Genomic DNA, 14117 nt, shown 5'->3' with positions numbered 1-14117 from the left:
TTGCTGTTACGGAACCCTTCATGGGCGAGGCCACTCGCACTTGGCCGGTTTTTTTAATCTTTTGCCAATCTGGCCATTGAAATCTCCCATTAGTATAACTGCCTTGTGTGCATCTGCCAGAGTCCTGTCCAGGTCTTCGTAGAAATTATCTTTTATATCTTTAGGTGCCAACTCTGTAGGTGCGTATGCCTGGATTATTGACATCGTTGCATAGCCAGGCAAGTTGATATCCAGTTGTGCAATTCGTTCTGATATTCCAATGAAAGACTGTATGTATTCACTGTAGCATTTTTTTATGAGAAAGCCGACACCGTGTAGGCCTGGTGTGGTCCCTATATGGTAGAATATGTAGTTTTCGTATTGTTCAATCCTTTCTCCCATTCTCCTCACTTCGCTTAGACCAATGATGTCCCACTTTATAAAACTTAAAGCATTTTCCAGTTCCTGTAGGGATTCGTCTGTTCTTAAGGTCCTAGTGTTAAGCGTTGCTATGTAAATAATATTTTTCTTATCTTTTATGATTTCTTTACCTTTTCTTTTGTTTCCATGTATACAAGAGGTGTACCTATACCTATAATGTCACATCCATTACTCACAGGCACCTAAAATATTATTCGGTACCTAGTTTTATGTAAAAGAGGGTGAGCGTAATTTGATCGGGACATAATCTGCAAACCGAATCCGGATTGTTACTCGTCCTACGAGAGTATATGCTTAGCTTCGTCGTAATATAACATGTTTGTTAGTGTGTTATTGAATTAGAATGCTTTACCACCAGAGTTGTGCTATGCTATGGTACTGTAAATACGTTGTGCTCCCACTCATATTCATTGGTGGAAACAGACTCAGCTAAACATTTTTTTTATATGGATAGATGCGTGCTATGAATGGCTGCGCAACTATCGATACATCGCATGCTCGACCTGCGCATCTTCGTCGCACAGGTACATAGCTTAGTATCAGTGGAATGGGTCACATAGTTTCACAACATAGCTGTTACAACTTCGTAGCATAGCTACATAGCACACTTCTGATGGATAAGAACCCTTCATATTATTAAACTCGTTGAAAGGTACAACTCAAGATAACTGACTGTTAACCTTGTTGCTTACATGAACATATTTATATTTGATACGTGATTTTAGTGCAGTACGAAATTACATAGTTACTATGAATATTAACTAACTAGCTTTTACCTGTGGCTTCCCCCGCATGGTTAAAGGTAAAAAGTGGGTTAGCCTATATCATGTATGCTGCAGCCTAGCAACTATTTACAAACACCAAAGTCATATAAAGTAATCTTTCTAATTAGAGTATCAAGAATTCCGGAGCTGCGGATAACCTAAGGGGTTACCGGGCTCCAGCTAAAAACAGGAATAGGAATGGGGTGGATTTGAGTCAGTGAGTCTGATATTCTCTTCCTCGTCTCGCACAGGATGAGCGCCATGACAGGATCGTTGACAATACCCCACCAAAAATAAATTATAATTCAAGAATAATGTGTAAAATAAAACAAAATACGAATATTGTCACACTAAAAAGTGACCTTTTTTAAGGAATATTACTTTTTGAACTTGAATTAATGTGAACCAATTACAGCAGCGGAATGTGGCGGGCATCGGCATGACGTGGAGTGAGGTGAAGCGGGAAGCTCAAGACCAATCGAGATGGAGGACCTCTGTGAACGCCCTCTGCCCCATCTAGGGGTCATAGGACCTTAAGTCAAGTAAGTCAATTACAGCAGCAGCTAATGAACTAGATAAAAGTCAGAATGGTAAATTACACCTTAGAGGACACAATCTCCTTTTCATCCTTAGAAAATGTATGTATACCGTAACAATGAGTTACGGCATCGCATCCCAGAGTTTACTAGTATATAATATCCAATACATAGCTATTACATACATCCATCATTTGTTCTCAAATCACGAAACTAGTGCTAAAATGGCGGCACCCACTACGGCATGGCGGTGGCATTTCTTGCCTCGCCATATAGGTACAGGGACTGATTAGCACCGGCGCGAACTTTACTCAATAACACGTTACGATATTTGGTGTAACTTGTAACCAATTTCATTTAGTTTTAGTTCAATTACAGTATTTCCTTGTTACTAAAACCTATGTTAGTTGACACGTAGGCTGGGCTGTTACCCACTCGTTTGTAAACTAATTGCTGGTAGATACCAGTAGATACTTGTAAATAATTAACAAATCGTAGTCATTAGGTAAAAGCTTATATTTTAATGTGTCTTATTATAAAATACATACATTTTATATAACCAGTTTTGGAACTATTAATGCTATTGTTTGCGGAGAGTGGAGAGCAATGGCTACTCCTGAAGTACAGCATACAGTACATTGCCGAATCTATAATGTTTCCAACCTAATTAATTAAACAACATATGTAGTATGTAGGTACATAATATAAGGTAAATCTCCTTCACTATTTTATTAGTCAGTAGTTCAGGAAATCATCGTAATTGTAGCAGTCATTACCGGAAAATAGGCAAAAAATCTTGAGAGTCATGCAAACCTTTACAATTTCCAATCATGTGACTGACTGTTTTACCTAATTCTTTAATTTATCCTAAAATAATAAAACATTCAGAGATAGCAATTTACATCTAAAATGTCTTTGTTGATAGTTGCTTCAATTTACAATTCAATTTCCTTCAATGTATCTCATATCGAATTGAAACTAAATTGCGTGAAGACGGCTTTGTTGGGTTAAAAAATATTTTGATACAAATATTAAGTTAAGCCGAATCCAGAACCGTATCATTTAACGTGGCATGTAATACAAGTCACGATCGGTGGTGCGTCGGTGCGCGCCGTCCGTCGGAATGCGAGCGAGCTCAGCATTGTATGCAACCTCACTGTGGTGCACCTGCGCCCGTGGGAATCCGACATTTTCGGTCCAAATACGACTGTAAATGGATTGTATCACAATTGAAGGATACTGATTTTTTATTGACACTGTTAGTAGGTTGTTGCGTAATGGACACGTTGGTGGTCTTCGTGTATAGAGAAATAGATATATGTATCTCAATTGTATAATGAAAGCCAATTGATTCTTCCTTTTGGCTAGTGACTGACTGATTGGGGACTGCGCAACGGCAGTATTTACTGTTGAAGTGTCCTTTACAGGCATATATGATATTATTGGGATCTTTATTCTATCTTTATCTTTATTAAATTAAGTCCTTTGACTTAATTTATAATTGTATGTAAACACAAGGGAATATTATGTATCAAAACGTATTATGCGCATAAGAAACTTAACTTTAACTGACATAATTAAGGTCGGCTAGAAATCTCAATCATCCAGTAGAAAGCCCTTTCATCCCTAATTCACGTTATACCACCTTTCTACTTCTCATCATTGTATTTCTGGTACAGCGTTCTCTGTAAGCAGCGGCAGTGTTGTCTCCCAGCAGCAGCATTCTAAGACTCTTTAGAAACAGATTTGTGAGCCCTAACGTATAAACCAACCGCGGGGATGGCCTATGAGTTAATATTTATAGTATGCTTAGTATATGTGATGTTATGATTAAGGTAGTAACAGAGAGTGAGGTGTACCGTGACCGATAAATGATTATGCACCTGACAGAGATAAAAACAACGATTCCGTAGATAATAATGTTTATATTTATATATGTGTCTATAAATTCGTGGGTTAAGAACTAGAGTAGCGTAAGGGCAAAAACGCAAAAAAAATTTTTTTCACTATTCGCTTTTTCAATGCCTATATTTGTATGTGCCGAAAAACTGGAACGATGTAGTGTGTAGATTGCTTAGTACAATAATAACGCATAAAAAGAAAAAAAGTTTGTTTATTGCTAAAAGGAAGTATTTCTACTTACAATAATCTTGACATTATTTTGTCAATAAAGTTATGAGCACAACGATTGTAACTCGACTTACGAGCGAATAGGACACCGAATTATGCCTTCAATGTAACCGCTCAAATGGCGTATCTTGTCATACGTTATTAACGCAGAAAGTTTGATTTTGTAACCTTGTAATTTTTCTCCGTGCCAAAAAAACGTAAGGGTGGGTTACGCTACTATTGCACTAAATAATTAAAGTAATGCAGTCCGTTATTATGACGTATGTCAACCAGTTTTAGAAAAAAAAAAAATTTTTAAATGAAACCGTTTTTTTATTGACCATGAATTTACAGTATTCTGTAGCCAATAAATAAAGCTTTATTTTAAGTAAAAAACAGATATACAGATACTATAGATTTTGCCATAAAAGACCTACAAGTTGACGGTAGGTAAATTTGAATTGTTTTTCGGCTCTCCTGAAAAGTTGTCATTTTGCCCTTACGCTACTCTAGTTCTTAACCCACGAATTGCACCACATTAAATGCTATTTTTAGAAAACATTCTCGTTTTGTATCGTTTTATAGAACAGAAGGTTGCGGAAGGTACTTTTCTTAGATGAAATAAGTTGGTTATTAAACACATATGAGGAATTTCCTAGGCCCCTTCTTTCACAACATTAATAACTTTCTCATCTAGAACCTACTAAGAAATACATAGCATTCTTATGATATCCTCTTGGAGACGAAATAGCCTGGAGTATTAGTAGACTATATGCTTTTCCTCTTACTACTTAGCTTGTAGCAGCCTGAATAGAGGTTTGATAAAACGTCTTCGAATGTGAGCTCTCAATAGCTTGCTATATGCAATAGTCCAGCTATTTACAAACTCAGAGTTTTTTACTAGGTGTTACAATTTTGTTTGTAAATACCTAGATATCTAGACTAGGAAAACACATTTGGAGACCACATCACTTTGTTGGCACACTTCCACAATACATAAACGTATAATACATACCCATTACCCAATATCTATTGTTGACCATCGTGACACAACATTATTTTCTCAGCTACGTAAAGACGTAGAGATTATTATTATTCTCTTAAATAGTAAATACTTATCTTAACCTAATAATGACTTTTATAATCACCAAAGAACATAAATATTATTTACTATTTACCTTATTGCTGAGACTCATATAAAAGTAGTCATGAATGTGTATGTCATTGTTCGACGTTCAGTGGTTTGTTGCACACCGTTTTAAGTTTGTGATTTTCCCGGCTAAGTCGATGTGCACACGGCACGCGCTTTCTGTGATAGCACTTTATAACAACGATATCACAGTCAAACAACTCAGTCTCCGAACTACATTCACGTGCTGAAATTGCTTCTCCAAGCTCACCTCAATCTGTCTATCCACGTGTATCAACAATGGCTCCCGTCGAGAACCTGAAGAATGAACAGCCCAAATACTTGAAGGGCGACATCAAAGCATCAGCTCTGGAACTGATTGGCAACACGCCCATTGTGGCATTGGATCGCCTTTACAGTGGCCCTGGGAGAATATTGGCGAAATGTGAATACATGAATCCTGGTGCATCAATCAAGTGCCGTTCATCGTTAAGCATGATTAACCGTGCTTTAAAGTCTGGTGAGCTGAAACCTGGTCATCCAGTGGTGGAGATTACCTCTGGAAACCAAGGCTGCGGTCTGGCTGTGGTGTGCGCTGTATTGGGACATCCTCTGACACTGGCTATGTCCAAAGGCAACAGTGTTCAGAGGGCACTTCATATGGAAGCTCTTGGTGCGAAAGTAGTTCGAGTGGACCAAGTTAAAGGAACCTATGGGAATGTAACATATGCTGACGTTGAAGTCGTTCGAGAAGTATGTGATAAGTTGGTGGAGGAACAGAACGCGTACTTCGTTAACCAGTTCAGCAATGAAGCAAATGCGGATGCTCATTATGAAAGCACAGGACCTGAGATCTGGCAGCAGACTGGACACCACGTAGATGCTTTTGTAGCAGCAGTTGGCACAGCTGGCACGTTCATGGGCACAACGAGATATCTGAAGGAACAAAACCCCAACATTAAAGCATACGTGGTCGAGCCAGCTGGTGCTGAAGCTATTGCGGGGTGTCCAGTCACGAAGCCTCTTCACTTGCTGCAAGGATCAGGATATGGATTAATACCTGACTTGCTTAAATACGAACTTATGGATGGTTCTTTGAGTGTGACTGATGAGGAGGCTGTGAAGTACATGAAGTTGATCGGTGAGAAGGAAGGTCTGTACGTGGGCTACACCAGCGGTGCCAACGTGGCGGCTGCTGTCAAGCTGCTGGAGTCAGGGCTGGTGCCTGAGGATGCCTGGGTGGTCACAGTACTGGCTGATACTGGACTCAAGTACACTCCAGTACCAGAGGAATTAATGAAGTGAAAAGTGACAGTGCAACAACTGATAGTAATATTAATTGTGTGTACGATATTAATTTCTATAGTATAAATAACAATGTGATATTATTTATCTTATCGTAAGCTTTAAAAAGTGTATTTAATGATAAGTGATACTAATAAGTAAGGTAAGAAAAAAATCTAAATGTTTTAATCTGTTTCGTAATTTTATAAATAAATGTGTTGCTAAAATTAAGCAAATTTTATTTCTACTAACTCATCACTAGGACCAAATGATTTTCTACACGTCACGAACGAGTAAATAAATTAATATTGCAAATACATATTAGTTAATTTTTATGAGATCTCAAGTAATTTACAATACTTTCGTAATTATTATTTATAGAACATTATTTACTTAGCATATCTAATCTCAAGTTCAATATAGAGATAACAAGCTCTAGATTTGGGTAAACCGTATAAATGTGTCAATGCAGTCAATCACTACTTGATCGATCATCGACATTATCAATATCTCTGTACATTTATCGATCAGTTTCTTATATTCACGTTGCATTTTATGCAGTCTTTACCACCTGTATTCACAAGAAACTCTTGTTCTAGTAATATTAGTTTTCTAATTACGTTTATATATTAACCAATTTTGATCATGATTTTGTCTTTCAAAAAACAATGATTTGTTCTCATAAAAATCATATTTAAGTTACTTAAAAATATTTTAAGTATGTAGATGGTCAAGTTTAATTGGATTATTACACCAATAATGCAATTAAACTAGTTATATTCATCATATGTACCATACATACCATAATTATGTACTATACATAGGATGAACATTTGACGCGAATAGGATGAGAAATGTACTAAAACTTACTCCTAAATGTAACAGAAACTTTTCTGAAAACTACATCAAAATCGGTTAATTCACCGTGAACAAACATACATACATTCAGGTCAAACTGAGAACCTCCTTTATTGAACTCGGTTAAAATACGAGCCATCTGGTTATTGAAAAAGGTAAAATAGACGATAAATACGTTGAATAAGTAAAAGATTTTATTAACTTAAATACAGTTACTTATAGTTATTTACCACTGAGAAAGCAAAAGTAATAAAGTGAACAGTGATTTTCATGCGATGATGTCCAAAATATAATGCCAAAAAAGTACTAGATACGCATTTAAGATAAAGCTGGATAAGAGAGTAAGCGTGGGAGAGCCATGCTTTGGCACGACCGGAGTGATACCACGGTCTCACAGAAAACCGACGTTGGTTCTCGTCAAACAACGAAAGCGTTCCTAACCCCCAAAAGGCTGGCAACGCACTTGTTACGCTTCTGGTGTTTCGGGTGTCCATGGGCGGCGGCGGTTGCTTACCATTAGGTGATCCGTCGGCTCATTCACCGGCTTATATCACAAAAAAAGGAAAAACTAAAAATGTGAACTAGTGAAGTATGGCTGCTGTTAGCGGTAAAGTATAGAAAGGTTGATAAGGTTGTATCAACCTACCTATACTTTACCGCAAACCGTACCTACATGTGCAAAATTTTAACAGCAGTATATCTTAAATGAATAGAGGCATACATAACTATGGAGGAAGCTAAAGAAATCAGAGAATATAAAGATTCTTAATACACCAATGGCGCACAGTTGTACCATGGTGGGACAAAGCTGTAAATATATAATATCTACGTACACGCAAAAAGTGTTTTTTTTTTGATGGGGGAAAATCATTCAAATGACTTAACTCCCGTATTGGGCTAATGCTAGATTTATGATCATATAACAAGTTTGACTAAAAACCACCCCGTTCTTTTCTTACTCTCTGCTTACTGCTCTAGAAGGTTTTTTTCAGTTTGTCGTGAAAGTAATACTTAACATAACGGGAGAAATGTGACTGCTTGAGTAATTTCACGTAAATTAAAAATCATGATGGGTGGGACATTAATGTAATGTGCTTAATGTGTTTAATCAAGAGGGCAACCCCTTGATTAAAAAAAGGTACGACTTTATTAATCTAATCAGTATTTTATGCAAATCATACAATGTCATATAAATATTGTACAAGATAAAATAAATATACATAATTAGATAAATAAGTCAGGTTTACTAATTAAAAGAGTTTAGACAATTTTCTTTCAACTTTTACTTTAGATTGGAGTCCCAATTAATAATAATGAACTTTCGCATATGTATATGCAGCATTCCCTTTAAATATTTTTAATAAAGGCATTATAATTTTTTAAATATTAACTTTTATGCTAATGGTAAATTATGATCATATAACAACTTTGTTTGGCAGCAGACGTAAAGCTAATGAAAGAGAGAGAGCAACTGTTTGAAAGCATTAATTTAAGGTTGGTTGGTACTAAAATTTTGGATACTGTAAGAAGAGAATAACGAGGGCAAGAATAAAGTGCAAACAGAAACAAGAAAAGAAGAAGAAAGAATTTGCTCAAGAAGTTTTTTTTTTAATTTTTCACGAAAGTAATACTTAACATAATTGGAGAATTTCTTGATTAATTTCACGTAAATTAAAAATCATGATGACTGTCATAATTCTGATTTATCTAATCAATCATCGATATTATTATTAATTCCAGTCGTATTATTTAAAAGAAATCCAAAATAGAATTCGTATGAGATAACTGAAACAAATGTGCTTTCTGATAACAATTAAATACTACTAAATTTATTGTAATTCATCATAAAGGATAGTAGTAAGTATGATACACCCTGTAACTAAGTTATCTAAGTATTGGGTGATAAGTAACTGATAAAACATCGTCATTATTATCTACTACGTCATTGGTCCAGTGGTCACAAGTGTGACTGCCGGGCAAAGGGTATTGGGTTCGATTCCCGGGTCGGGCAAAACATTGCTGGGCTTTTTGGATTTTTTTTCAGTAGTAGTACGGAGTCTCGAGTTGTGTCCAGTAAAAGGCAAAAGGCTCACCCCCTATTATAATATGACAATTATAACACAAATGGTGAAAAGTAATTTCCTAGCTAGCTAGTATCAATTTCCTGTATGTATATTGACAGTTAGGAGTACTCCGGAATACATGTCAAACATATCTACTTTGTAATAGACATGTCATACATTTATATGTTTATATATTATATGTCATATATACTTCCTTCAACGATAGTGTTAGAAACCTTATCACTCATAGGTGATACATATCTAGCAAAGTAGAATAAAATAATAGTTCCTATCTACGCCTTTATTTGTTTTATGTCGTGGCCGTGGGTACATTTACAAACACAAATACACACATCATGAACAACAATTTCTAAACCTCACATTTTTTGTATAGGAATTTCAGACTGTTGTTGGGGAATTAGGCTTTGAAAATCCAGTAATCTCACTTGCACAATGAAATAAAACGCAAGCGTTGTTTCACGTCGGTCTGTAAATTATTTTTACAGGTGTAGGTGAGATGAGTAGGTGAATTTATATGTTTGTAAATACAACCACAACATAGAAAGAACGCCTATTGCTAGGTCAAGTTAAAAAAGAAATTAACAAACAGGATTACCTACAGATAATCTGAACTAACACAGATTACGGAAAACGTTGCATGTGGATTACGTAAAAAGCAAACCAAATTGGCACATCGAGTGCTCACTTACAAATAGTAAAGTGCTAAAGTAACATTTGGTCACAAACTCGCCATATTTTTGATTCCATTTTCAATTGATGTCTCAATTAGGTAACAGCTGACATTTGGTGCGTTACTTGCCTCTATCAAATAAAATAATGTGTTGTATTGTTCGCAAATTGTACCCGTATTTGTTAACAATAGACCCTAGTCGTATGACATCTGCACATAGCCACTAATCTACATTTATAAATGGATCTTATCGAGTTATTTTTAAAGCATAAATTCCTCTGACCCTTCGTATCACTGATATGAAGAGTGGGGTAAAGAAATATGAACTTTATCGGTAGATGTTAAAGTTTGTTTTTGTTAACATGTGGTTCAAATAGTCGATTGTCGAATGTCCCCAGATTGCCACTTGTGAGTTAATCGCCCAGTCGTCAAAGGCTAACAACTATTTGTATTTTTTGTGTATTTTGCCCGCTGGCGTAGTGTTATGTAAGATAGGCGCCTGCGCAATGGAATTTTATGTGGTAGTCGTTAATTATGTTCGAGATAGACATAAACACATGTATTTTTTAATTTAATCTAAATGTAGTCAAAGGTTTTCTAAACTTAAACGAAAAACAAATTCAAAATTTTGATTTCAAGAAATGAATTAAAACTTAAACATTTTTTCTCAAGACCAACATTTGCCAAATCGGTCCAGCCGTTCTCGAGTTTTAGCGAGACTAACGAAGAGCAATTTATACGTTGCATATAGAAATTCGACAATATACGGAACTACATTACCTACCCAAAATACAATTTCAACCGTGCTTCTTGTTTCTAGATATACCTATACATTGGACCTTCGTAAATTAAACAGATTATTTTCTAGTAATAAAAAGGTATTTGGCCTCGCTTAAAGATATTTTCCATTCACAGGCACATACACATCCAAACCCAAGTAATATTTTTTATTAAATAACAATATGTATATTGATGCTCTTTAATATGACGCAATATCGAGTACGGAATTTAAACAAATGGATTACGTACCAACACGAAGCTATGAAATGTCGTAGATTAGATAATACCCGATAAACAATCAATACGGCAACTGATCTAATGGGTATCTAATGAAAGATAACCACGTTTATACTTTCCGAAGGTAAGGTGACACATCATGAACGCACCTTTTTAAAAAGAAAATGTTGGGGTAAAGTAGTTAAAATTACTTAAAACGCATACTATATGATAAGTTACTCGTACAATGAACACGATTAGAGGTCATATCTAAGTATCTTTAGCAAGAAAGGTCAAATTCATATCGAACACAAAGACTACGTTTGAGTTCAAGGAAATTTAAACCGAGATACCTAAGCGTTATAGTTCTATATTCAGAAACGTAAGGCACATCAACAACAAGGCAACAGGGTATCAAGAATAAACCACAATGATCACAGGCAGTCGCACAGTAAACTAGGAACGAGGTCTACTACTAAGAAACTACAAGAAAATCACAAATATTTGCTTAATTCCACTGACGACACTTACGTACATAATGTACACGTTTCGTTTACCGCAGCTATGTTCATGAAGAATCATTGAAGATATTATTTAGCGAACACAACATACATATTCATAGTGCCAAACACAACAACGATAGTACAATTCCATCATCACAAACATGGGATTGTATATTTAAATTAATAAATAGAATAGCTCCGTGTCTATCTTTACGGCTCAACACAACGACTGATAACAATTTAAATGTATATTCATAAACAATTATCGTCACTTAATAATGAATATTTAAATAAACTGTACGACTCTTGAATTTTAACTGCGCTGAGAAGTCAGTCAGAATACCAATCGAGGCTCGTTAGTGTGTTTGCACACAGCGGGCTCTCGGTTTGCGCTCGTCTCGACAAAGTCGGAGCGGCGCGCACCGAGCCGAGTGACAACGTGCACACGAGACGCGATCTCCTCGACCGCTTTATAACAACGCTACCGCAATCGAACAAGTCAGTATCCAACTGGTATCTGCTTATTCAAAGCGCTTCAAACAAACTACTAAACTTACCTCCAACTGTGCAACAATGGCTCCCATCGAGAAGAACGAACAAACCAAATACCTGGAAGGCGACATCAAGGCATCGGCTCTGGATCTGATTGGCAACACACCCATCGTGGCATTGGACCGCCTTTACACCGGCCCCGGACGCATTCTGGCAAAATGTGAGTTCATGAATCCTGGTGCATCAATCAAGTGCCGCTCATCTCTGAGCATGATTAACCGTGCTATTGCATCTGGTGAGCTGAAACCTGGTGAACCCGTGGTGGAAATTACCTCCGGCAACCAAGGCTGCGGTCTGGCTGTGGTGTGCGCTGTGTTGGGACATCCTCTGACACTTGCAATGTCCAAAGGTAACAGCGCTCAAAGGGCACTCCACATGGAAGCTCTCGGCGCGAAATGTGTTCGAGTAGATCAAGTTGAGGGCACTTACGGAAATGTAACTTACGCCGACGTTAAAGCTGTTGAAGAGGTTGGCATGAAGATAGTAGAGGAACAGAATGCGTACTTCGTTAACCAGTTCCACAACGAGGCCAACGCTGACGCTCACTACAAGAGCACAGGTCCCGAGATCTGGAAGCAGACTGGACACCACGTAGACGCTTTCGTAGCGACAGTGGGTACCTCTGGTACATTTGCTGGCACCTCAAGGTATCTGAAGGAGCAAAACCCTGACATCAAGACATACGTCGTGGAACCAGCTGGTGCTGAAGCTATTGCGGGATGTCCAATCACGAAACCTCTTCACTTGCTGCAGGGATCAGGATATGGTTGGATTCCTGATTTGTTCAAATTTGAACATATGGATGGCACACTGAGTGTGACTGATGAGGAGGCAGTGAAGTACATGAAGTTGATCGGTGAGAAGGAAGGTCTGTACGTGGGCTACACCAGCGGTGCCAACGTGGCGGCTGCTGTCAAGCTGCTGGAGTCAGGACTCATCCCTGAGGATGCGTGGGTGGTGACCCTACTGAACGATACGGGTCTTAAATATACACCCGTGCCTGAAGAATTATTCAAGTGAGAAGTATTACAATTATTTCTATGTTAGATTATATTGTAAGGAGTTTAAAAAAAGTGAGTTTAAATTATTTTTTAAGATAATTATTTAATAGTATTGTGATTACTTGTGATTCAAAAAGCAAGTTGTAGTTTTAAGTTATTCATTAAGTTATTGTTAATTTTGATAAAATATTATTGTGATGTTTGTGTTAGTTTACTATTTTTATATAATGTGATGAATTACCATGATATTAAAATTACTTTCATTGATATTATTTAGAGTAATTGGTGCAATATGTTTTAATAATGATAATTATTTAAATCTAGTACAATGTATTGTATGGTAATTATCGTGATAATAAATAAATAATTATTTTTGTGTTAAATAAGTGACTATTATTTCCTCCATTTAAAATAATTAATATTAACTATTAATTATCAATTTGAATTTGAATTAATATTCAGCTATTACTATTTATATTATAACATTGATAAAATTATTAATTTGTTTCGAAGAGAAATAAACTGCTGAATCGAGAAGTGATATTTCTTGAGAAGTGACATCACTCTGTGAAATTATTTTCGTTCATGACATAAAATGCCGCTTCTAGAATTTAAAACATTTTAGTAATTAAAAATATTTTCTTCTTTATGAACTTTGAAATATAATTGAAAATATGCTGCATAGAATTAGCTGTTTGTTTGACATGCAGATTGTCTTTTAATAGATTTCAGCCTTCGTTTTACCATCTGTGTTATCAAAGTTAATGCATGTACATTACAACAAGATGAGTCATATTCAATAAAGAACCCTATCTCCAGTTAATTAAAGTCTACAATAGTGACTGATTGACTTATCGGTTATTTTACTGTCAAGATTTCATTGAGAGGTTATTGAACATCATAGTACTTTGGATGGAAAACAAGACTTCTAAGTTGATTTCAAATGCGATCTTTAAACTGATTGGCTATTGCCATTTTGATTATTTTTTTTAATGAAGTTATATACTCAGAGCTATTAATTTTTTTTTTTACTAATTTTGATGGTTACTTAACCCAGTCCTTATTTAAAAGTTACTTCAATCAAAGTCCTTAGTAATTGTTTTCTGAATAATATAGTTATTAAGGAATAGTTTAAGCAATCATTAAACGTCTCTAAGTACGGCAGTGAGAGTCTATGTATATTATTTTTTGATTTTAATATAGTGTTGATT

The 14117-nt window shown here is 36.1% G+C and overlaps 2 protein-coding genes across 2 annotated transcripts; both read left to right on the top strand.

Annotated features, from left to right (window-relative positions):
• The first annotated feature begins 4939 nt into the window (after positions 1-4939).
• LOC118272781 (uncharacterized) lies at positions 4940-6469 on the top strand. The gene has a single exon (XM_035589458.2). It carries the CDS (start codon positions 5259-5261, stop codon positions 6261-6263), a length of 1005 nt encoding a protein of 334 aa, XP_035445351.2. The 5' UTR covers positions 4940-5258; the 3' UTR covers positions 6264-6469.
• Positions 6470-11297: 4828 nt separating this feature from the next.
• LOC118272630 (uncharacterized) lies at positions 11298-13289 on the top strand. The gene has a single exon (XM_035589251.2). The coding sequence runs from the start codon at positions 11927-11929 to the stop codon at positions 12923-12925; it is 999 nt and encodes a 332-aa protein (XP_035445144.1). The 5' UTR covers positions 11298-11926; the 3' UTR covers positions 12926-13289.
• Positions 13290-14117: the final 828 nt, after the last annotated feature.

Source organism: Spodoptera frugiperda, chromosome 4, assembly GCF_023101765.2.
Source record: "Spodoptera frugiperda isolate SF20-4 chromosome 4, AGI-APGP_CSIRO_Sfru_2.0, whole genome shotgun sequence".
Taxonomy (NCBI): Eukaryota; Metazoa; Arthropoda; class Insecta; order Lepidoptera; family Noctuidae; genus Spodoptera; species Spodoptera frugiperda.
This window is presented reverse-complemented; position numbering and strand designations above follow the sequence as displayed.

What these genes read in the sequence shown, in the direction of transcription:
- LOC118272781 (XM_035589458.2), top strand. Translation starts at nt 5,259, where the DNA reads ATGGCTCCCGTCGAGAACCTGAAGAATGAACAGCCCAAATACTTGAAG.
- LOC118272630 (XM_035589251.2), top strand. Translation starts at nt 11,927, where the DNA reads ATGGCTCCCATCGAGAAGAACGAACAAACCAAATACCTGGAAGGCGAC.